The sequence below is a fragment of the Meles meles genome, chromosome 10 (genome assembly GCF_922984935.1).
Source record: "Meles meles chromosome 10, mMelMel3.1 paternal haplotype, whole genome shotgun sequence".
Taxonomy (NCBI): Eukaryota; Metazoa; Chordata; class Mammalia; order Carnivora; family Mustelidae; genus Meles; species Meles meles.
This window is the reverse complement of record NC_060075.1, coordinates 47,992,082-48,016,898: the sequence shown is the minus strand read 5'-3', so window position 1 is coordinate 48,016,898 and position 24,817 is coordinate 47,992,082. Positions and strand designations below refer to the sequence as shown.

The window sequence follows — 24,817 nt, the reverse complement described above, 5'->3', positions numbered from 1 at the left end:
ATCAACTGATCTCCTGTTTTACTCAAGCCATTCTGAACAGGGCTTATGTCACTTTTAAGCAAAACAGCATTGACCAACACATCCTTCCTCCTAATTCAAAATCCAGTTTAATGGTCACCCCTCTTCTGTTTGGCCTTTCCTGAGGATCCCACATTGAGAGGTAGCTATGTGCACTCTCCTTGGGCTATTTGTCTTTATAGCTACTTCTCTGATTACACTTTTCATTCAGTATTGTATTTCTGGCCAGGCTTTCAGATTTAAGGTAGAGTTAATATCTTATTAATCACTGAATTTCTAATACTTGTCCAATGCCTCAGACATGGTTGTCACTCAAAACACGTGTGTTGAATTAAATTGAATTGGATCCTAACTACTATTTCAGTGAACCCAGCATGCTTCAACGAGTTTCCATTATACTTAGAATAAAGTCATGGGCCTACATGATCTGCCTGCCTCTCCTTATCTCATATCCTTCAACAGTGGCTCCATGGTTTTCCATGAGCACCCCAAGTCTGTCCCCAATTCAGAGTCTTTGCGTTTGCTATTCCTCTTTCCAAGAAGGCTCTTCTCCAAGATAATTGTAGCTATAGCTCTACTACATGCTGCATGGGCTCTACCCAATTGTCTCCATATCAGAGAGCCTTTCTCTGCCAATCTTATCCACAATAGCGCCTCCACACTCTATAACCCTCTCACCTGCTTTATCTTTTTTCATGCCCCTTACCAATGCCTGATGTATAGTACATTCTTATTTCCCCACTTATCACTGTTTTCACCTCTACAATATACGAAGGCAGGAAATCGCTTTGTTTTGTTCACGATTGTATGTACCTAGCAACTAGGGATTCTGCGTCCTCAAAACAGTGGTTGTTATACATTTTGAAAATAACCTTACATTTAAATGGATGAAAAAAAAAGCAAACCCTAAATCTGAAGCCAACCTATGCAAGTGAACCTAACTGTATATTAAATTATAATGTAATCATCCTAGGGGAAAAAATAGAACTAATTCTTATAACTTTTAAACATGGTACTTTTAAACCTATAGAGAAATGCACTCTGAAGATAAAAGTAATTATAGAAAAACTTATTGTAAGGAACTTGGAGGTTTCCTTGTTGGTAGTCGTTCTGATGTAGTAATCAAAAATCACTGTGCACGTATTGTAGGATTCAGCCAAGAGGTAAATACAGTGATGCTATTGGGAAACATGGTCCAAAATGTGGGAGAAAGGGTACACAAACACTGAATGGGGAAAGGAAAAAAGAAACTTGTGATATTGAATTAGAATTATGGGTATCAGTATGAAGTCATTCTGTTCCCCAATTCTGCCTACAGAAAAAGTCGAAAAGAAATGGCATCCTAATAGCAATGGGCACACTTAGTGCTCAGATCTTGGTTTTTAAATACCATCCCCCATTAAAAGGAGCCAGGTTCCTTGAAGAAATGACTGATTTCAGGGCAGGGTCAGGGAAAGTAGAAGACAATTCTAGAGCATAGATTTGTGCCAAAAATCAAGGAAATGCTGAAAGACTAGCTGGGCCCTGTCAAGAAAGACAAGAGCCAGCCTGAAGGGGTTCCCTCTGACCAAATATGGGACATATGAAAATCAGAAATCATAATAATGGCAAAAAATGTTTACACATCAAACAGAAATAACCCACCAAGGGTCCACACTGAGATTTTTAGAAGTAAATAATACAGAAGAGGAGGGAAAGATCTTCTCTATAGAAGAATACTAGATGATATCTGTAGAATGATAGATTCCCCCAAATCATCATTTTATAACCCCCAGTGGAAGAACTCATTCCGATAGGAGTCATCAATGAATGCTAAAACTACTGCGTGATAGATATGGGGCGGGGGGCAGATTTGCACATGGTCTCACATTATTTATTGATTTCAAAAGGAAAAGGATACCCTTCCAGTGCAGAGGTAAGTGACTAAGTTTATCACTGGACCAAGTAATCGAGTTTATCATTGCCAATGATGAGACAAACAGATTTTATGTGCCTCCTGATGTGATACAACAGAAGGATACAACATCATCGATGTAATGCTCTTGCCAAAATCTTCTCACTGAATCTAAGCACTCTGTAAAGGATCAAACTCAGAAAATGGGATATTCTACAGGGCAACTGGCCTAGGCTCTTCAAAATCATCATCCTGAATGACAACTACAACAAAAAAGGCAGGGAACAGGGGCATCTGGGTGGCTCAGTCGGTTAAGCATCAGCCTTCGGCTCAGGTCGTGATCCCAGGATCCTGGGAGTGAGTCCACGTCAGGTTTCCTGCTCAGCGGGGAGCCTGCTTCTCCCTCTGTGCACCCCCTACACCCCCCATCCTGTGCTCTCTCTTTCTCAAACAAATAAAGTCTTTAGTAAAAGGCAGGGGACTGACATTTAACAACCTACTGTGATATACAAAACTATAGGGAACCCTGGATTTATAATAAAAATGTTATGGAAAACATTTTGGGACTAAACAGAAATTTTTTAATATGGTATGAATTAATATTAATATGTGTGTGTGTATTTATAGACAGAATGCATGAATCACAATGTCATGAGGTATTTCAGTCCTGATGATGTTGGAAGCACACAAGAAAACATGACTTCCACTTACCTCCCCAAAGGCATAAAAGTCGTTGTTTTTATATTCAGGAAACAACAGGAAAAATTGAACTAATGCACTGCAAAAGAACAACAATAAAAAAAAAAAATCACATGGCATCAGAAAAGCTTAATGCTATGCTACCAGATCTAACCCTTTGACAATAGGTTTCTCATCTGAAGTAAGATGCTATTAGGCTGTGAGGTCCAGTACCCACTGTATTCAAAGTGTCATATATGTGACATTCCACACTGTGGATGGTTAGGAAATAACTGTGAGCTTACTTTACCCATAAAAGTGAGTCAACACCCTGGGCAGGTTTCCAAATCTCTGAGTTACCAACCTGGACCATCTAGCTGTTGAGGGGACCCCTGAGCAAAGTGATATGGGCTTTTATCTATTATTATAGCAATTCTTGGAGGAAGTTCCACAAACCTTATGACCCCGTTAACCCGGGTTTATGGTGAACTAATGAGAACTTTACTGGCTTACCAACCTCTTCCTATGGGGGAACCCTGAGCATTTCTAATGCGGTTCCCCAAATTTCAGTATTTTAATAACCCAAGAACAAAAAAGCTATAAAATGGCCATAGTCTACAAGAAAACCACCAAATGGCCAGATTTGGAAGTAACAGTACAATGGCATCTATGCTCAAAAAAACCACACTTCCTAAAGAACGCCAATCACCACTTCAATGAGTTATACTGAAATAGATTTAAACACTCAAGAAATGATTTCATAACAAGCAAGAAAAGGGTAGATTAGTGAATGAGTTTCTACTTGACCAAAATCTGTCAAAAAGGAAACCTGTGAAACTTGGATGCTCTATGAGTGTGTTGACCCAGATCACATTGTCTGAGAAGCTAGGCAGTGCCTTTGTTCCAGCTTCCTGCTGAGGGACTAAAATCCATGAACTATCCAGCAAAGATGAAAGGCAAGAAGGCCCTGCAAAACCAGGAGGAGGAGAGAGTTCAAGGGTTACAGGGAGGCAAAACTGGGTCATTATAGTCGCCGTGATCCTGGCTGTACTTAATTTTCAAAGGCTCCATAAACATCCACCATTAAAAACCACTGTAGAGCTGTGGTGTATTTCTGTATTTATTATTTATAGTAACTAAAGTCTTTGTAGCAACTAAATCTGGGAAGCTGCACTATATAGCTTCCATGTTTGTGCTGGCAATACGCTGGCTTTAGCGTGGAGATAAAAATAGGAGTTTATTTTTCACCCTTCCCTCGCCAGCCTTCAGGCTAAAAACTACTTCTCTCTCTTCCTGCTAGTTGGAATGGCAATAGATAATTTAATATAGTAAATCTCAATTAAGCCTTATGCTTTAGCTTAAAGCTTGTTTCCTTGGAGAATCTGTTAAAGTTGTCAAGGTTGCCAGCCTTAGCAAATAAAAATACAGGACGTCCAATTAAACTTGAATTTCAGATCCACAACAAATAATGCTTTAGTGTAACTATGACGCAAATATTGCATGGCACACACTTAGAGTAAAAACATTATTCATTATTTATCTGAACTGAACATTTATCTGGGCATTCTACATTTCATCTGGCAATCTTAGTTCAAGTTGCTAACCTCTCGGTTGCTTCCAGCTCGAAAATGCTAGGATTTTCTAGCTGATGTTACCACGGCAAGGCTCTCCCTTGAGAAAGTTAAAGTTTTAACTTCAGAAGAACATCAGAACAAATATTTGGCTAATCCTAGGAAGCCCTAGGTAGGCCTTTCTTAAATGGGAGTGAAGAATGAAAAAAAGTAAATTTAGTAAGTTGGATTTACATATGCCATTTGCTTGTTTAACTGTGTTTTACTCCACTGTGTGTAATTATTCCATGGTGAGGGTTTGCTTAAAAATAAAATCTAGAATAATGCCTACATAAAGTTTCAAATTTTGGAAGGAGAGCTGCTCAAATCTGTAATACATAATGCACGTGTGTGTGCACGTGTGTGTGCGTGTGTATGCGTGTGTGCACGTGTGTATGCGTGTGTTCACACCACTCATTTTTTCAGGCACAAGAGCTAGATGTCCCAGGAAGCAGGCCTCTGCCAGATGATTGTATTTGCTGACCTTGCTAGCATTGTGCCAAGGGCCTTGTCTAATGAGTTGAATGTTAGTCAAAGGCCACCTGGTGGCAAAAATTTATATTAAAGGACAACAGGAAGAAACTGAGCTTGCAAAGGATGATGGCTAGGAAGAAATTCTTCCTCAGATAAATTTTGTAAGAAGGGAAGTTGGTGGGTTCGGGGCACGGAAGGTAGATGGAAATGATAATGCACTAGAGAATCTGGTGGGTTCTAATGGAGTCAGAGGCACAATAAATACAAGATGTTCAAAAGAACTGAGGTTAAGACAACCTAAACAAAAGTTCCAAACCAACAAAAGCTAAGCAAGCGGTAGCTTTAGTCACTAACAGTTCAACTGAAATATGCACAGTGACAAGAAGTGTGGCCGTTTTGTTCTGTGGGGCCTACGGGTGGCCATCCTCCCATTCATTCCATACCTAGTATGGCTGGGCCTGATCTGCTGTGTATGAAATCTGTGTCATAGTCATTGTTACGAAGCTTTGTTTAGCAACTGATATTATTTCCTTTACAAACCAATAGGTGGAACTGAACGATACTATCATTTCCATCCGCTGCTAAGAAACTAATTTCAGAGATGCCACTCGATGGTAAGCACCAGAACGAGGACTACGGGCCTGGCTGACCACGCTGTCACCGGCACCAGGAAGAGCGTCTTGTACAGAGCAGGCAATCGATAAACAGTGGCAGAAGGAGAATGGCCCCAGATAGTACACTCCAAATCAGTTACTAAATTCAGTATTCTTTAGTACATTTATTCTTTTCTTTCTTTTTTTTTTTTTTAACCTAAACCAGAGGGGCATTGTGACCCAACAGCATGTTCCAAATACCAAAACAACTGAATATTTAAACATGTTGTTAGTAAAAAATAAAAATAAGCTTTACTTCCAAACACAAAGAAAAGCAGCCTTAGTGTGAATGTCAAATGCCTCTTTAGTAGGAATCTACTCCTTACAACCTTGGACTATTAATAGTCAAAAGGAATGGAATTTTCAGGGGGGAGAAAAAAGAAGGAAAGATGGTTTTCAAAGGGAGAAAAAGAAGGTCCTCTCTTTAAACCTGTAGTAACCCATTTATAGGTTTCAAAGCGACCTTCTTATTCCAAACACCCATCTGGAGAGCTGGAGAGAAGAATGTAGTCACAAAGGGAAACAAATAGTGTAAACTATAAAGGAAACAGCTGAAATCAGTTTTCTGCACTGCCCTTGATTAGCTATTTTCCAGTTCTAAGGGCCCGAAGCAAAAAGAACTGAAATGGCTATAAACAATGGATGCTTTGAAATAGGTTCTCTTTACATGTCATGCAAGAAGAGATGTACCACATGTCAGCAGTAAATATCCACATGGAGGGTCAACAGGAAGTTGGGACCATCTCTGGGGGAGGGGAAGGAGAGACAGAAAAGGAAGGGCAGAGTTGTCTGCCCTGGCTTGGAGAGGTCTGATGCATTTCTTCCCCACAGAACCTCCGCCCTCTGGGTGTTTGCTAGTTAAACAACTGAGCTTGTTTAGATTTAAACCTAAAGAGGGTCTGAGGGGGCAGGGAGGAATTGGGGGGGCGGTGAGAAGTAGGTTTCCTATCTGTAAAATGAGAGTACACGGTCACGGCTCATGGTGCTTGAGTAAACTCGTTAAGGACAGTCATCAAAATCATGTCTCTCTAAGGCAACAGGAGGTGCCTGAGCTAGGGGGACGGGAGGAGGAGCCCATGTGGAAATCTGGCTAATTTGTTCCCAGACCCACTGTACCTGGAAGCAAAAGTGTGGGGTCCTAGCCCTTCCCCTGGAAACTAAATGGAAGTGTTAAAATAAGAAGACATAAGACAGGGGCGCCTGGGTGGCTCAGTGGATTAAGCCGCTGCCTTCGGCTCAGGTCATGATCTCAGGGTCCTGGGATCGAGCCCCGCATCGGGCTCTCTGCTCCGCAGGGAGCCTGCTTCCTCCTCCCTCTCTCTGCCTGCCTCTCTGCCTACTTGTGATCTCTCTCTCTCTGTCAAATAAATAAATAAAATCTTTAAAAAAAAAAAAAAAAAAAAAAGAAGACATAAGACAAACGAAAGTGTAGAAAACAGCCACCATATTGTTTTCTGGGTCAGTAAAGAAGAGAGAGAGAACTATCTCTGGAAGAAAGATCAAGGTCCCTTTCCTCTGTCCCCCAGCCATCTGCCTTAGGGAGAAAGAAAAATAAAACAAAACTTTTGTCAGAGTTCAAAAAACCCTGACTTCTATTAGATTCACTTTCACTTTAGGGATTTGTTGGGTTTGCTCACTATGGTGGTGATCTGAAAGAATTCAGGACTTGATCTCTAGTAATAATTTACAGACTTGGAAAAATGTGACCAACTGAGAACAGTCACTTACTTAAAAAAAAAAAAAAGTACTAAAAATAGCTGTAATGAATGTGAGTAAGAAAAAGAAGAAACTATATGGACTTTGACCATTGTTTTTACAACTTTGTTTTCCTTCCATTTTTTTCTTCTTTTTAGTGGAAGAATAATTTTATTAAGATGAAGGAAAAAAGTAAGAGACTAGCTAGGAAGCTGAGCTTTCAGCCTGGGAGTCATGAAGGAGAAGCAAGCAAGGGGAAAACTGCATTTGAAGGCCTCGGAGAGAAACAAAAGAAGCAAGCAAGCATCTGAGAAGATGTTTCCAGGCAAATGCGAAGTTAAAATGCAAGATGAAAAGCAAGCAAAAATCCTCTTGGGCATCTGGCTGAAAGGTCTGAAAATAATCTTTGAAGAATTCTGCTCTGTTTCTATTGTTTCTTAAAGGCGATTTTTACAAAATTACAATCATGCCTTAGGATTCCAGCCTTCCTTGTCATCTTCTCTGCTGGCCATGTGCACAATTATCAGTGATAAGTTAACAAAGTGGAAAATAGACCGTGGGTGTGCGTGCCTGTGCATGGGCGTGAACTTCTCACGTGAAGGTATTCTTAAAACGTCTTGAAGAATTAGACCACAAGGACCAATCAGTAATACTTACACCATTGGATGGATTTCCCTATTAAAATAGAAAAATTTTTGGTCTTAAGAAGGTCAAGAGGGAACCAGGTCTCCTTTTACCTGTATAAATTCCGGGCGACATCATCCTCATTGACCGCATATCCCTGGGGGTCGTCAGTAAAACTGAAGCCTGTGCCCACCTGAAGGTGAAATGAATACACAGGTGTGACACAGAAGCACAAGCCTCGGAGCCCTCCAGGAGATACCCCACTGGAAGGAAATCAACCTTATTCCAAATGCCAAGCCTCTGACCTTGGGATTTTTGCCTCTAGCCCATGTGCCTTTAGCCACCCTCACAGAAGGATGCTGCATTTCACCTTTTTCCCCTCCCCTCCTCCAAGCCCAAATGAAATCTCAGCATGGGGTGCCTGGGTGGCCCAGTTGGTTGAGCATCCAACTCTTGGTTTTGGCTCAGGTTGTGATCGTGGGGTCATGAGATCAAGACCCATTGTCAGGCTCTGCGCTCAGTGCAGAGTCTGCTTAGGAGGCTCTCTCTCCCTCTCCCTCCGCCCCTCCACCACCCCTCCATCCCACTCTCTCTCTCTCTTAAAAAAAAAAAAAAATAGTACAAAACTCTACCCTGGGATCAGTGGCTGAGCTGTCCTGTTTCCACCATGGAGACCCTGCCAGATGTTGATTCAAGGGGGAGGAATTCACTGTTCCTGGCCCCCATCACAGTATCAAAAGGACCAAAGTTGTCTCCTCTCTGAAACCCGGAGGGTGCTTTGCTTTGTCCTAACAAGAAGTAACTCTCTAGGCTAGAGATCTAGAGATAAAAGAGTGTGTGTGTATGTGTGTGTATGTGTGTTGATTTTTCATGGGTGAGAACCATAGCCACTGAGTCTCTTCACCTTCAGTTGGTAGGTTTTAAAATAAAGATTAGTTTTAAACAAGTATTTCCTTATACCTAGAAATTCCTAGACAACTAAGCTGTAAAATTGAGAAGAAACTATCACTGATTTTGTGTCAATAGTTTGTGTAAGGGATGCACCTCAACCATAGCTATTTTTGTTTTCGTTTTCCCAAAATGCACAAGGCAACAGGACACTTCATTCAACTTGTGAAATATAAACATGCAGTTATAGACTAGGAAAGAGGCTGTCAAACTTGGTGCGAAAGGTGGGTAAATGGCTACGTTGGACTCCTTTTTCTCCCTGTTTATCTGTTTTCTCTTTGAACCATGTGGGAAGTGAGAGAAATCAGAGAAATTAGGGGGTAAAATACTCCTGCAGCAGAAGCTGACCCTAAAGTTACTCTCCTATTCTGATGTTTATTGGAGTCAACTTCCAAAGAACTTCTGAGTATTCCACTTTTTGCTCAGAGATGAGGCTCGCTGTGCTAAACGGGGGAGACCAGTTTTGACTTTTTAAATCTAGAACTCTGTTAGAAAGATTAGGAATTTTAATACTATATAATGACCCACAATATGGGAAAGCCATAGCATCAGTGGAAAGAAATTAATCCCTTATCCTGGATTATAATGCACTGAACAGGACATTTTGTAAGATTAAAAATGAAACAAGAGAAGGTAGCAAGCAAAATTCCCAAACTCAGATTTAAGGATACATGTTAGAAAAACTAAATCTCAAAGATATGTTTTAATAGATTAAGTTCTATTTTAAAAAGCAAAAACAGGGGCGCCTGGGTGGCTCAGTGGGTTAAGCCGCTGCCTTCGGCTCAGGTCGTGATCTCAGGGTCCTGGGATCGAGCCCCGCATCGGGCTCTCTGCTCAGCAGGGAGCCTGCTTCCTCCTCTCTCTCTCTGCCTGCCTCTCTGCCTACTTGTGATATCTCTCTGTCAAATAAATACATAAAATCTTTAAAAAAAAATAAAAAGCAAAAACAAACAAACAAAACAAAACAAAAACCTAAATCTCCATCCCCCCACCCATTCCTTTTATTTTATTTTATTTTATTTTTTTTAAGATTTTATTTATTTGACAGAGAGAGAGCACAAGTAGGCAGAGAGGCAGGCAGAGAGAGAGAGAGAGGGAAGCAGGCTCCCTGCTGAGCAGAGAGCCCGATGCGGGACTCGATCCCAGGGCCCTGAGATCATGACCTGAGCCGAAGGCAGCGGCTTAACCCACTGAGCCACCCAGGCGCCCCCCCCCCCCCATTCCTTAAATGTATTTTATAAAAAGAAAAAAGACAGGAGAGACCCACATTGACATTTCATAAGGCCATCAGATACTCACTGGATTGTCAACGTAAAGCATGGAAAGTGTGGTGGTCCAAGGAAAGTCCCTGGGACGCACTAGCAAAACAGAGAAGAGGTTTGAGACTGGGTCTTCCACAAGGCACCCCACCTAGGGCCCAGCTTTTCTCAGGAGCCAAACAAGCCCTGCTGTCCCCATCCTATCAATGAACTCCCAGTGTCCCTCTGACATTGCTTCCTACACTCACAGTGGGGAACAGACACCAGTACCTTTTCCTTCTCCTCTCCTCTTCTTTACTTTTCCTGAACCCAGAGGGTTTCGACATCCTTTTCTAGGATGAAGTTTGGAAACAAGACCCTGTGCATCTGGTTCTGTGGAAAAACTCATCAACAATCTATAGGATAAACCCATCTGTCTGATCCAATCCATCCTTCTGAACATCTAATCCTTCTGAATCCTTTTCCTCCTGGCCAATGCCAAAGAAAGCAACTCCAAAAGAACTGGCAGACATGCCTTTTATACCTGAATCACAGGATGGTTCAACCTCCAAATTCTGACCCAGGAAAGTTAAACGTTCTCCCCCACCCCCCAAAAAATGGGATGGAGGTAAACTGGAGTGACAGCCAGATGTGGCTTCTCCGCTCCTTCCTCTGGCTCCGCCCCCCACCCACAGCATCTTGCTTCCAGGATAGCTGATCATTTATGCAACTGTGTTCAGTCTGTGTGAGTAATTAGGGATCTAATTCTACCCATTGGTCTCATGCAAAAGAGCTCGCCCAAAGAGTAATAGGAACCAACTGTTTTCACAAGCCCCGATTGCTTGAGTCAGCAGCAGACTGCAGGAAAATAGCTTAGAACTTATCACCCAATTTCAAGGGAGAAAGCAGCCCAGCCAGGATGCTCACCCTGGGGGCTCCTACTTCTTAGACAGACATCGCCAGAGAGCTATGCTCTTGTCATCTAAAACTAGTATGCTTTTCCTTGTGGTTCCAAGCACACCTGAAATTTTTTCTGGAGCAGATATAAGGTTCAGGTGAAAACCTCTCCATAAGAAAACAGAGTCCAGGCAATACTTACAGGTCATGTTGCTTGTGACAAAATAAGGTCCGTGTTCCACAAAGAGTCCAAACATGGATGAACCTCCAGGCCCTCCCTGCAGCCAGAGGGCCACTGGAGCAACCTCGGGGTCTACCTAAAGGGGACAAAGAAGCCAGTGACCACACAGAGTACTAAGCAAAAGAATACACTCAGGCAAACGTATCCAGATCCTGCATCATTTGCTGTATCTCCCTGTATCTCCCAAAGCCTTCCCAGACCCCAGGGACTGCTCTCCCTCACAAGCAAAGTGCTGGTGTTAGTATTTGAGTTAGTATTGGCCGCATAATGCCAGTATCTCTCTGGCTCAGTTCAGTCTTTTCCTGCTAAGAGCCAGGAAATCCACTGAATATAGAAGCTTCGCCTTTGTATGCTCCTTTGTATACAGTCTAGGGCGTGCTTTTATTTTTTTAGCTGTTTCAACTTGCATTGGACCAACATATTCCCACAGAGGCACAGCAAAGAATCTTTCCTCCTCAGTGACAGTCTACTTGTTTCACCGGGAGCCCAGATGGCCTTTCTGATTTGATTCACTGCAAGGATATTCACAAGGACAGCAGCCATTTCCTTCAACACGAGGGACCTGAGAAGTGCACAGGCCCAGAGCGGTTTAGCCAATGCAAACAGCTGCAACAAAACCCCAGGCAAGGTGCAAACTGATTGAGGAGACAGGAAAGAAGTAAGTAAAAAAAGGTCATTGGCAGGGTTGGGATGACAAAAATGAACTTTTGGCAGTAGAGTCAATACCATCAACCTCCATGCCAGACGGTTCTTTACTGTTTTATTTCTTTACACGTTTATTGAGCACCTCGTATGGGTCGAACAGCATGCTGGAAGTAGCTACATAGCAGGGCAGTGAGTGAAACAAGTAAAACCCCACTTGAGGTCTTCCAGCTTACGTTTTCATGGGAAATATAGATCATAAGTAAAGGAACAAACCCGATGATTAAGGCTTGTAGAAAGGAAATAAAGGTGATGTCAAGGGAGTGGGTGAGGGGGTGCCTGGGTGGCTCAGTGGGTTGAGTGTCTGCCTTTAGCTCAGGTCATGATCTCAGTCAGGGGTCCTGGGATCGAGCCCCACATCAGGCTCTTTGCTCAGTGGGGAGCCTGCTTCCCCTTCTGCCTGCTGATCCCCCTGCTTGTGCCGCCTCTCTCTCACACACAAATAAATAAAATATTTTTAAAAAGAGAGAGAGATGGTGAGGGCAGAAAAGAATAGTGCTTCCTTGAAACACAAGTAATCATGGAAGGACTCAGTGAGATCCTGAGCTGAATGAGACCTGAGTTCTAGAACCATCCAGCCATGAGAGGAGCCAGGGAATGATGCCACAGGCAGAGGGACACGGAAGGGGAAAATCCTCACAACAGAAGAGAGATGGATGTGAGAGCGGTGAACGACAGGCCACCTGGTCCTCAGTGAGTCCTCCAGGGCCATCTGGAAGGAGCTCAAAGTGGCTAAAGTGGCTACGGAGAGGCTCACAGTTGGATGTGACAGCGAGCGCTCACTGGGTGTCGTGGCTCATTTGATGTTCAGTCAGCCGCGCTGAGCAAGCAAGGATCTCACTGCTTCAGCTCAGAATGAAATGCTGCAACCCCCTGCTTAGCCTGGCCAGACACCAACCGGTGTTTCATTCAAAGGTCTGAGTGGCCTGGCTGTGTCCACATGGACAATGTGAGAAGGTGTTGGCAGAGGCAGACGGACTCAAGGGGAGGCGATCTGGGACACCATCGCCAAGCACCTAGGAGAAGAGCCAAGCACAGGGTGCTAGCCGTGAGAACAGATGAGAAGGATTTCTCTTCTCCAGTCACCAGAAGTCAGAGATAGTCCTTTAGCAGCTTCAGAAAAGGGACAAGGGGGCCTTGCAGAAAGAGGGGTGGTGGTAAGAACAGCTGTAAGATGGACAGGAGCCTCTTTATGGGGGGGGGCTACCTTGGGGCCCATTCTCTAGCATCAAGGAATTAAATGAGATAAAATTTGTAAAGCCCTTGGGACAATGCCTCATGTCTGATAAAGGCACAATAATTGTTAACAATTATTGCAATTAAACAAACAGGTAGAAAAGTTAGGAGCCCAGAGTCAGACTGGGAACTCAGATAGGAACTCTAAGAGTTAGCCTGGTATAATGGATAAGTGTGTGAGCCCTTTGCCCCAAACTGGATTCAAATCCGGGCTTTATTGTCCACCAGCTGTGTGGCTTTAAGCAAGTTGCTTAAGCTCTCTGAACCTCAGTTTCCTCATCTGTAAAACAGAGGTCAATAACAGTACTTATGAAAAAAAAAATGGTACTTATGCCATTTGGTTGATGGGAGGACTCAAATTTAATCTTCAAAGTGTAGTGAGTGCCACAGAAAACATGTTCTGTGCACGTTAGCTATTTCTGTAATAAAGAAACACTACGAATTTATAGATGCTTTTAATGTAAACGATTTACAAATGAGAGAAGAGGAAAAATGGGTTGTTGGGTGTTTTTGCTTGCTCCTTTGGCTGGTATCTTCCCTGGTTTTTCACTAGTTAGACCCCTTGCCACAAGGGTCGCAAATGTCCATCAAGAATTCAAGAGAACTAGGGACTTGTATAATTTGAAGCAGGAAATACAATGATCACAAGCAGCCTTCTAAGGCTGCTGTGGGGGAGGAAGGGTTTGCCCTGGATTTTTAGCCACACAGACTCTGGTTCTACTTGACCACAAAACAGCTGTGGGATCCCGGCCCTCCGGTCCTTCCAGTCGGGTTTCCTTATCCACCGAATGGCAACAAGGCCCACCTCACAGGCCTGAGGAACTGTATCATGAAAAGATACTGCAGACCCTGCTGGGCTGAATAAATAGAACCAGCTCCACTCTAACCTGCCTGACCCCAACTGTGGGGGCTTTGTTCGAATCGGTGATATTTAGCTCCCCTCAGACCTTCCAACTCGCTCTTCAATACCACGCACTAGGACCACCTTCCACTTGTAGTCCCTCAGCAGGGGAGTGTGTTGGAGGTGGAGAAGCAACGGATCTCAACGAGAGCCGTTCCAGCCTCCCCGGGGACGTGAGATACGGGGAGTCCACCCAGTCCAATGGACGCCCAGCCTCCACTTCCTTCCCAATGTGCACAGGAGCTTCTAGAAGCCACCGTGTGGTACATGTGAGCCAGTGGTTCTCAATCTTGGCCAGCCATTAAAGGAGCTTTGTAAAAAACTGCTGCCTAGGCCCAAATCCCAGTGATTCGAAATCAGCTCGTCTGGGGTGAGGCAAGCAGAGATGTTTTTTAAAGTCCCCCATGTGATTCTGAGGTGGAAGCTGGGCTAAGCATCTGTGAGGGCAAAGGAAGTTTGTCCTCTCGGGTGCCCGGGCCCTCTGGTCTCTGGCCTATCCTCCCCCTCGCTTTTCATGTCCCTTCCTGTGACCTGGCACAATGATGGAACCTCTGGGCTCTCAGAAAAATAGTCTGACCCTGAGAGGCCACACTACAAAGTGAAGTCAAATGCGTTGGTGCCAAACATCTTTATTATGCAACTTTGAAGTACCCGACACTGCATTCTTGGAATGCTTCAATAATAAGCGATCAGCACACACACCTTCAACCTCAGCTGACCTTGCTCCTCAAATGTACTTTCCTCAAGGAGGCGAATGAGCTCAACAACCCCTGAAGAAGCCCGTTTTTCAAGAAAATGCCATGCACACATCTTTCTACTTTGATACACCCACTAACCTGTGAACTAATACTGCCCTTATTTGGCATGAAATGCAAAAGTCAGATGCTGGAAAATAAAGGTTTACATATTCAGTGCTAAGATCCCAAGAGTTAGTTTTACCACAGAACATAGACTTTTGTCATATGATATGACATCTTGTTGTGTTGTCATACGTACAATAATAATTACATCAGTAGTAATGGCATAAAGTTATTATGCACTAATTCACAGGGTGATCTCTTTAGCTCTCAATTGTGAGAATGCAGTCCTCTCTCCCTCTCCACCCCCAACTAAGGAAAGAATAAAAGTAAATGAAGACATCCTGAACAAAACCACATTGCAAAACTTCAGCTCAAATGAAGTAAGAAACAATTGCTCTAATTCATTTACAGATTTACAAAGGCCAGGGCTTTCAAAGTATTTATTATTTTGAAGCTGTAACTCAAGAGTGTATGGAACAAGAGAAAAAGGGCATTTATTTTTGTCAAAAGTTTTAGAAATTTTCCTTAAAACTTTTTATGTTATAAAAAAAGCACTTATTCTTAACTAATAGTTGTTTTTTTTTTTTAAGATTTTATTTATTTATTTGACAGACAGAGATCACAAGTAGGCAGAGAGGCAGGCGGAAGCAGGCTCCCCACTGAGCAGAGAGCCTGATGTGGGGCTCGATCCCAGGACCCTGGGATCATGACCTGAGCTAAAGGCAGAGGCTCAACCCACTGAGCCACCCAGGCACCCCATTAACTAATAGTTTTTTAAAGGAGGTATTAAAAGAATCCCCGTTACTCCATTGATCATGGTCCCTAGAAATGATCATGGAGAGGCTTAATCTTCCAGATTTTTCTCTAACACCCCCAACACATACATATATAAATATTTTGTAGATGTCATATATGCCATGTGTGTAAATACCTTTTTTTTTTTCCCTGAAAATAGGACCAGGCCATATGTAATATCCTACATTTGCTAGAGTCACTTAGCATGTTATGAAAATCTTTTCATTATAGTACATATGATCATTTTATGAAACAGTGTGGCATTCTCAATTTACCACAATGTATTAATACATATAACCTACAACACTGACAGGCACTGTCTTGAGGCTGAGGATGCCCACCAGCTCCCACTCATAGACAGGTAGGATACTCAATGGTGAAGAGCATGGATTCGGGCACCAGACCACCAAGGTTTGAATTCCAAGTACCTTAATTTACAGCTGTGTGTCCTTGGGAAAGTTGCTTAACTTCTCTGCATCTCAGTGTCCTCTGTTTGAAAATAATAATGCCTATGTTATATGGCTGTGGTATAGTTTCAAAGAGTTAATATATGCACAGCACTTAGAACAGTGCCTGGTACATCTATTTAAATGTTAACTCTGATTATTTCTCTGGTGAGGCTGGAAGATGGGTAATAAATAAGTAATTAAATAAGTGGGTGATGTGAGAGAGCAAGAGAAAGCCATTAGACTCAATACTTAAAGGCGGCGTCTGGTGAGGCATCTGGTGAGGGGGTAACATTTGATCTAAGACCTGAAAGATGAGTAATCCCCTACTGATAAGCATTTATACATTTAACTAAAAAGAAAACAAAATCTGTTAATGTTCCTATAGGTCTCAGCAGTGTAGTAGGACCTGAGGATGAAGAAGGGACAAAAAGGGGCGCCTGGGTGGCTCAGTGGGTTAAGCCTCTGCCTTCAGCTGGGGTCATGATCTCAGGCTCCTGAGATCAAGCCCAACATCGGGCTCTCTGCTCAGCAGGGGGCCTGCTCCCCCCCCCCCCCCCGCCTACTTGTGATCTCTGTCAAATAAATAAATAAAATCTTAAAAAAAAAAAAGGGACAAAGAAATTCTAAATATAAGAAAAAGGACACGAAGAGTCATAAATATTTAGGCGAGAAGTCTCTCCACCAACAGAAGAGTGTAGGCATACAGGTCCCACAAACCTGCACCTTTGGTTGGTGAGCAAGAAATCAGGGTTTTGCCTCAGAAGCCCTTGAAATTCTCCTGGTGACCCCTGGTGGCCAATTCATGAACTTGGACTCTTTCCTCAGGGTCTGTTCCAGAATGTGAAGTCCCAAAGGAAGCAGGTTATTTATTTGGTTTTTCAGAATCCCTACAGATGGAAGTTTCACAATGTCTCACATGAGCATGTTCCAATTTTTTTCATAATGATGGTGAACATACCTACCCTATGTCTTAATCGATTCTCAGTCCAAATAAATCAAATTCATTCATTTGGTTTGGCATTCTACACGTAAAAGGAGCCTTAGAAACACCCAGTTTCAGCCGCCTGGGTGGCTCAGTCATTAAGCGTCTGCCTTTGGCTCAGATCAGAACCCCAGGGTCCTGGGATCAAGCCCCACATTGGTGAGGCTCAGTGGGGAGCCTGTTTCTCCCTCTGCCACTCTCCCTGCTTGTGTTTCCTCTCGCACTGTCTCTCTCTGTCAAATAAATAAGTAAAATCTTAAAAAAAAAGAAAGAAACACCCAGTTTCTTCTTTCCTCCTTGCTTCTAAGTAAGCATAAAGGAATCTATGTGAACACTAATGAAAGCAACCCTTCCTGCCCTGTTTCTCCCCAGGCAGACATGCTCCCTCCACCATGGATGGTGTCCCATCGTGCTGGGTCCTCCTCTTCACCTGCTCTGCATCAAACCATACCCACCTTCCATTCTGTCCTCCCAAGCCCTCCTCTGTATTTCCTGGCACAGATAACCTTCTACTCAAGCTTTACACATATCCTTGAAAGCAGTGAGTTCCTGGAAGTGTCACTAAAGGCTTGCCAGTTTTGGTACTCTGCAGTAACTTGACTGCATTTTATACAGAGGACAAATTGGAGTGACCTTAAGGCATCAGGTATCTCAGTAAGTATTAGGGCAACATTGCCTGCCAATGCCCAGGGCCGGGCACATATTCTAACCACCCTCTCCTTCCCCCCTGACCCACCCCATACTTTGTAAGAGAAAACAGCAACTGGACGACTAACAGACCCAAATCAATGGTACTGCTTAAGATGAGAAGTGCAATTAGTAAATTAATTAAAGCTCCCTTCACACTTCTATATGCAGAGGCTGATCATTTGCTTGGTGTAAGTAATGTGTTCTGTCCTAATTGAAGTCATTAGTACCCCAAGTAAATGTCTTGAAATTCCCCCAAGTAGGTTTGAATGGACTCCCATTTTGCCACACAGATCCCAGGTCAGCTGATACTTCAGTGCTACACCAATGGTTTAATCAAAGCAGGGTTTTGTTATTTAAAGCAACTGGTTTTGTGACTAGAATTGTTAACTAGCTAACTAGTAACATTTAAGTTCTACACATACACACAACTTGCTTAAGACTAATGTGTTTTTTGAGCTTTACTTACAGTGGTTGGTGTTGACTTCTTGCTAAATCTTCCTTTACTATGATTGTTGCCCCTGCACCATCACACGGAAAACGAACTTTCCCAAACACTTCTTCTGTTTCGAGTCCTCCTTACACCACTACCAAGCTCGCACTGAATCTCCTTGAGCTTGGAATCATCTCACCAGTCTGAGCCAACTTATACTCCACCAGGATCTTCTCTACCTTTCTCCTCCCTAACCTTTGTCCATGGCTCCCATTCCTTCATGAGGTAGTTATGGCTTCTCTATTGGTGCCTCCCGCCAGAAAGGTGGGATTTAGAATGAAGTGAGGTGTGGGGTGGTTATTAGACAAAGGCAGGCCTGACTTTCCCATTCTTTTTTTTTTTTTTTTTTAAGATTTTATTTATTTATTTGACAGACAGAGATAACAAGTAGGCAGAGAGAGGGGAGGAAGCACACTCCCCGCTGAGCAGAGAGCTCGATGCGGGGCTCGATCCCAGGACCCTGAGACCATGACCTGAGCCGAAGACAGAGGCTTAACCCACTGAGCCACCCAGGTGCCCCGACTTTCCCATTCTTGATGCAAACAAAGAAGTGGCTGGAGAAGTTAGTCACTTTCTTCTCCATGTGAAATCAGGCACATAAAGGTATCTCCAGTTCGAATACTTCTATGGATGGAACGATCCATAATTTATCATTTTTAGCTGCTTTCTTCTTGTTTGGTCTCACCAACCTTCTATTCTTCCAGCTCTCTGATGCCATAAGTACAATAATAGTAAAGAGAAGATAAACAGTGCAAGTCCGAAGACACATGCCTATGACCTCCAAATCTTTGCTGTACGACTAATGGGTCTGCAGCCTTCTGGGGCAGACATATTTTAAGAGATCTGTTCAGACCACACCCCTTCTCTAAGAACAGACTTTCTGTTTCCCATTACCCATGTTTATATCACATGAAACTGCACTCTTAGCTTTTAGCTGGTTGGACCAAGAAAGAACACCTGACCCCAAGTGGGGCAGTCACATGTGCCCCGAGCAGAAGTGCTATTTGCTGTCTGTTGATTGCAAGGTTCGAGGACAGATAAAGGCTGTAGGGTAGCCATCTTCTGCCAGACACCTGGAGAAACAAAGCACGTTGATCTGCCAAAACAGCAGAATGAAGCACAGATGAGCAATCCTGGAGTCTTGGATAGGATAAGGCTGAGACAGAAAGACTGGGTGCCGGGGCTCCTGATGCCTTTCCCAGTTGACCCCACTTTCTGCCCTTGGTGTCTCTGGGCAGGAGAGAAGGATTTAGAATGGCTTGGCTAGGGTGCCTGGTGGTTGGTTAAGCATCTAACTCTTGATTTCAACTCAAGTCATGATCTCAGGGTCATGAGATCAAGCCCATGCCCTGCATGGAGCTTGTTTGAGATTCTCTCTCTCCCTCTCCTCGGCCCCCACACCCCCCCACCACACACACATACTCACTCTAAATAAATAAATAAATAAATGATTAAAATAAAGAATGGGTTGGCTATATTAATTGGGATCCAATCAGAAGACAGAAGCCACATCGTAATGTTAATTTTTAAATTTTTTCATCTTTAAATTACTGTTACTATTATTATTATTTTTTTTTTACATGATATCTTTGAACTTTAATTGTGTTACAAGTTCCAGTATGGGTCCTGGTCCCCATCCACCATGGGCATCTCATCCACTCACTGCTGGGCAAAAGTGGGGATGTAATGCCAGAGGTGGCTTAGGGAACTTAGGGAACCAGCTCACTGGAACGTATGGGATGTACTGGGATATATGGCGTCCATGTTGAGGGAAATGCAGCCGGGTGGTCACTGGGACAGAATCAGGACTGTAAGCTTGCTGAGGGTCGTCGTGGTCTGGGAGCCCAGTCAGAGCAGGGCACTCATGAATGTCGTGCCACACACACTGCAGATAGACAGGACAGCAGGGCCAAGAAAAAGCACAAGGCAGGACAGGGGAACAGAAGAGAAGCCAACGTCCTCCTGCAGTGTCCCTCCAGCACCCTCTACTGACAAAGCTTAGTATCATGCTTGCTACACAGAAAAAAAGTCTGTAGCTCTGTTACCTTGGAGCAAGTAAAAGGATAGAATTTGGAGCTAGTTCCAGTGGTCAGTAGATGTCACAGTCACAGCCCAGAAGTACGTAGAAGGGGCTCTAGTAGTTGTTTAATGCTGTATAGCATGTGGGTTAAGACAACAGGAATCAATCATTCCCCCATGCTTTCTGTGGGTCAGAATTCGGGGATGTCTGGCTGGACGGTTCTGGCTCAGGGTGTCTCATGAAATTACGATTAAGATATCAGCCAGGACTGCAGTCCTCTGACTTGGGCTGGATGAACATCATCCAGTGTTGGTGCTGTCTGGCGGGAGAGGACTTTGTCTCCATAGGGATTTGCCCACACGGTTGCATCAGTGTCCTCCCAATGGCCTCTGGCTTCCCTCAGTGTGAGTGATCCAAGAGACCAAGGCGCAAGTACCCTGCCATTGAGAGTAGCCTTGGAAGTCACCCACCATCGTTTCTTCTATAGTGCATTGCTCACAAGGGCCAGTCTTGATTCAATATGGCAGGAGCCCGACTAGAAACAAAGGTCACTCTTGGAGTCTGCCTACCTCACCCTATCCCAGCCTTGCTGACTCCTCAGTATGATATTGATCTTCCTTAGTCATCAGATACTCAGATTCCAGGAATCCTAGCCATTCTCCAGGCCCAAAGAGCAGGACAGGGCCCTTAGCAGAGGGCCATAGGCCTAACTCTCAAGGTCTCTGGTTTGGGTTCCATAATATTTGAGGCAAACAAATCATCTATATTCCCATATCTACGAGACAAATGCAAATACAGGGTATCTTTCTCCAGAGGGAAGAATTCTAATTGCAAAAAGAATAATCTCTACGCCTTTCTATCTTCTTAAATTTGGAAAACCCCAGTTTCACTTTGTAATTTCTTTACCCAGTAGCAATGAATCCACACGCTTCGCCGGCATTCAGCGACTTCCGATTTGGAATGGCCTCCTGTTCTTTGCCTTCTTTAATCTCCCACATCGTGACTGGTTTAGTTCTGCTCAGTATTTGTATTCATAACAGGAAAACTAATAATGATAAGCACGATGATAATGAGATAATAACAATAGAAGTTCTACTTACTACGTGTCAGGTGCCAATCTGAGGCTTTCCCACGTTCTCTCATTTGTCTCAAAACTATTGTCAAGTAGGTATCTGAGCCTCACATTTGGCACACAGAAGGCAAGGATTTAGGCAAACTTGACTAACTCAAGAGCTAGCACCTTTCATGGCCAGTGTTCTCAGGATCAACGTACAATGATCAAGAACAAAGATTTCTCCATTGGAGGCCTAGTTTTATATCCGGGTTCCGCCAATTTTTAGTTGGGCCATTGGGGGCTAATTATTTAATCTCTGTAGTCTTCTTCATCTATTAAACAAGGATAATAATTCCTTCTTCATGTGGTTATTGTAAGGATTAAATAAGAAAATGCACAGTGCTTAGCATATAGTCGATGTTCGATTAACAACAGTCATTAAAATTGTGACATTTTTATTGGCTTCATTATACTTCTTCTCCCATGAAATAAAATGCCTGTTACTTCTCTTGCACATTGTGTCCCCACTGCACACCAATTTCCAGCTCTAGAATCCATTACACACTGATCTGTATACAATAACAGGGGAGTCTTACAGAAATAACAGGAAGACAAAACTAATTTGAGAAACAGCATCCCCCCCAAAATATTCAGAGGATATGACAAGGTGGCATCCTTCCTGGATCTCTTATTTTCTCTACCTTCAATTTTTGTAAAGGGTCATTTCTCTCCTGATGATAATATCAGCTGCTTCCCTGTGGCAGGAAATGAACTAATCTTTCTGCCAAATGAAAGGAACTCTTCCCCCATCTGGGTGATCTGATCACCGCTTCTCCTTCTCATTTGCTTTCTCTACTTCCCCCCAAATGGCCTGTTTCATAATTTACAGCCCTGGGCTTGGCAAGAATGGTTGCTCTGGGGCCCCGGATGCCAGTGCTGCTTGGGGGCTCCCCGGGTAAGGAGAGCTCAGAACCGTCTATCCTGGCTGCCCCATGCTGACCGTTGTCAGGTACCATCTTTTCAGCCTGCCTGTTTCTCCCCTGAAGCTGAGCCTGTCACTTTCAATAGAACACGCTGTCCTCAAGCATCTTCTTTCCTGATCCCACAGCGTCCAGTTTATGTCTTCTGGGATCATCTTAGAGCATGTTTTGATCTATAGTCCTAGGCCCCAAAGATCATCACCTGGCCAGGGAATGCAGCGGTAGGTCTTCAGTTAATTAAGGGGGGGGGAACCCCAGCAGCCCAGTCACTGTTTAATGTAGTGAGGGCTCAGATGTCAGTCCGGCAACCAGAAGAGGGAACAGAATCTAAGCCCATTTCCCTGACTGGCTTTCCAGTTCTGCTGCACCACCCACATTCTAGAGGAAACCATACCCCTGCTCAGAGGCAAGAGAAGAAATGATTTGAGTCTTTCTTTGTTTTCATTTGACCACTTCCCTCACCACTAATTCCTGTTTTCACAAATCTGGGTTATTACTATTGGAGATTCAACACGCAGAAGACAATCAGGAACTTCCTGGTATCAGAAATAGCCACCGAAGCAGAAGAGAAAGTAGGAAATGGGATTTCTCGGGGCTAAGGGAGTCAGAGAGCTCAGGGGAGATGGGACCCCAGCAGGCCTTAGAAGAACATCGAGCAGGATGAGGAAAGCTGACCCCATAGGACACATTAGGCCCACATTCCAGCCCTCGCTCAGATGGGTGCATGGGACAACACGCCACCTCCATGTGTACCAGTTTAGCTGCGGGAGGTGTTTTTCTCTGGATAAAGGGGTGTGGATCACTTTGGGTCCAGGAGCACTAAAAACAGGACAGTGGCCTGTAGGCTGGAACCAGGGCTTCTCAGGTGTAGTCCACCTAGTAATTCCATAACTTGCTGGCCACTCCCACTTTACAGGTCAGGGTCTCTGGGGGAAATCTGGGGATAATTCTGAAATACAATAAACTGTGAGACTCACTGAGAGAGAATATACCAAAAATCACAAATCTAGACAGATTCTTCAAGTATCCATTTGGTACAGAATCAGGGCCCTCCCTCCAAAGGGGTCCAGTCCAAATCCCCAGATTCTGTGAATAGGTTAAGTCACATGGTGACTGGGAATTAAGGTAGATGACAGGATTTGGGGTCACTAGTCAACTGACCTTACGATATGGAGATTACCCTGGGTTATCCAGTGGGCCCAATGCTATCATGAGGGTCCTTAAACGTAAAAGAGGGCAGCAGAAGACAAGAGCCGGAGTAGATCACATGAACATGCCATCCGCCAGGGTGATGCAATGTGAGAAGGAGTGAGCCTGCTTGCCAGTGTAGGCTGTGAAGATGGAGGAAGGAGCCATGAGGTGAGGAGTGTGAGCAGCCTCTAGAAAATGCAAAAGGCAAGGAAACAGATCTTCCCTGAGAGCCTCCAGCACGACCACAGATCTGTCAACACCTTAATTTGAGCTCAGTGAGGCCTATGTCAGACTTCTGACCTGCAGAACTGTGAAATAATAAGTTTGCAACGTTTAAACCACCAAGTTTGTGGTAATCTGTACAGCAGCAATAGAGAACTAATACAAAGGGGTTCGTGACAAATGCCTGTATTCAATGATATGATATTAAAAGGTGTAACATCAAAAATGCACATGCATAGTGTGGTTTATGAAAGGCATAAAGTTAAGAGATTCCAAGAACACACACACGAAAAATTTCTACCTGTTAGAATGTGCTCATATTGCTAGGCTTCCTTTATATCAATTCTGTTTAAGACAGTTGTCCCGGTTATTTGTATGTTACCATCACTGCTTCTGAAGATCTGTTCTCTCCTCTGCTCTGTGCCCTGGTAGCCTGAGCTCCAAGAACTGGACTCTCTCCCCCTCTGGTTTCCAGTTGGGTTCCACCAGTGGGAAGCAGGACCAGGAATCTGGAGGGCACTTGGTTCCCAACATGGTACCCATACAACCCTGAGTGTGAGTTCTCTCCTTTAATTTTGTACTCTATGCACCCACACTGGGTGACAACCTGAAGACTACTATGAGGCCCACCAAAAAGCATCTGGAATTCTTCACCAGTTCTTATGTGCTCCCTCCCATCCACAACTACATGGTCCACTTCAGCAGAGGCCATGGTTAAGAAAGCAGAAATGAGAAGTCAAGAAAATACAACCCAATCGCACCAATAAAAGCAATTTAATTTGAAAACTACACTAGAGTAAACAATTTTATATATGCAATGCTGCTCTATGCAAATCAGATGCAAATATACATACTACCCTCCCTAGGGATAGCTTTTTCTTTGTTTCCTCTGGTTTTTAAACCAAATCCAATTTGGAAAATAGAAATAGAAAATGATCCTGTGGTGGGATAAATGTATTTATGCATCTCAGCACCTCTACCAATATTCACAACCCCCTCCCTACCAAACAGTACCCATTAGCCTAAAGTGATTTGTTCATGCTGAAGAGTTGTGTGTCATCACCAAGCACTAAGCAAGACTAGTGAAGTGTAAGAACATACCCAGCTGTGCATGTATATGGGCCTGAGAAGGAGAGTCATCTGGGTTCTAGAGTTCCATCCTAGATCAGCAGTCCTCCCCACCTGTCCCCACAAAATCTGCCAGAATATGTTCAGTTCTCTCTCTTCTATGTTCCCACAGAACACTACTCAGTGGGTACTGGATGCATGAAGGGGTGAGTACAAAAATAAGAACTGGTACTGCAAAGTCTGTGGATGGCGGAGCCATGGAAATCC

General features: G+C 43.7%; 1 protein-coding gene across 1 annotated transcript in view; it reads right to left on the bottom strand.

Moving 5' to 3' along the window:
- The window catches only part of CPVL (carboxypeptidase vitellogenic like), a 131,033-nt gene that overhangs the window by 70,025 nt on the left and 36,191 nt on the right, over positions 1-24,817 (bottom strand). Inside the window, exons 4-7 of the mRNA XM_046019973.1 lie at positions 10,932-11,046; positions 9,894-9,952; positions 7,760-7,839; positions 2,624-2,690 (exon numbers count right to left, since the gene is read on the bottom strand). Coding sequence (XP_045875929.1) covers positions 2,624-2,690; positions 7,760-7,839; positions 9,894-9,952; positions 10,932-11,046 — 321 coding nt within the window. The remainder of the gene's footprint in view (positions 1-2,623; positions 2,691-7,759; positions 7,840-9,893; positions 9,953-10,931; positions 11,047-24,817) is intronic.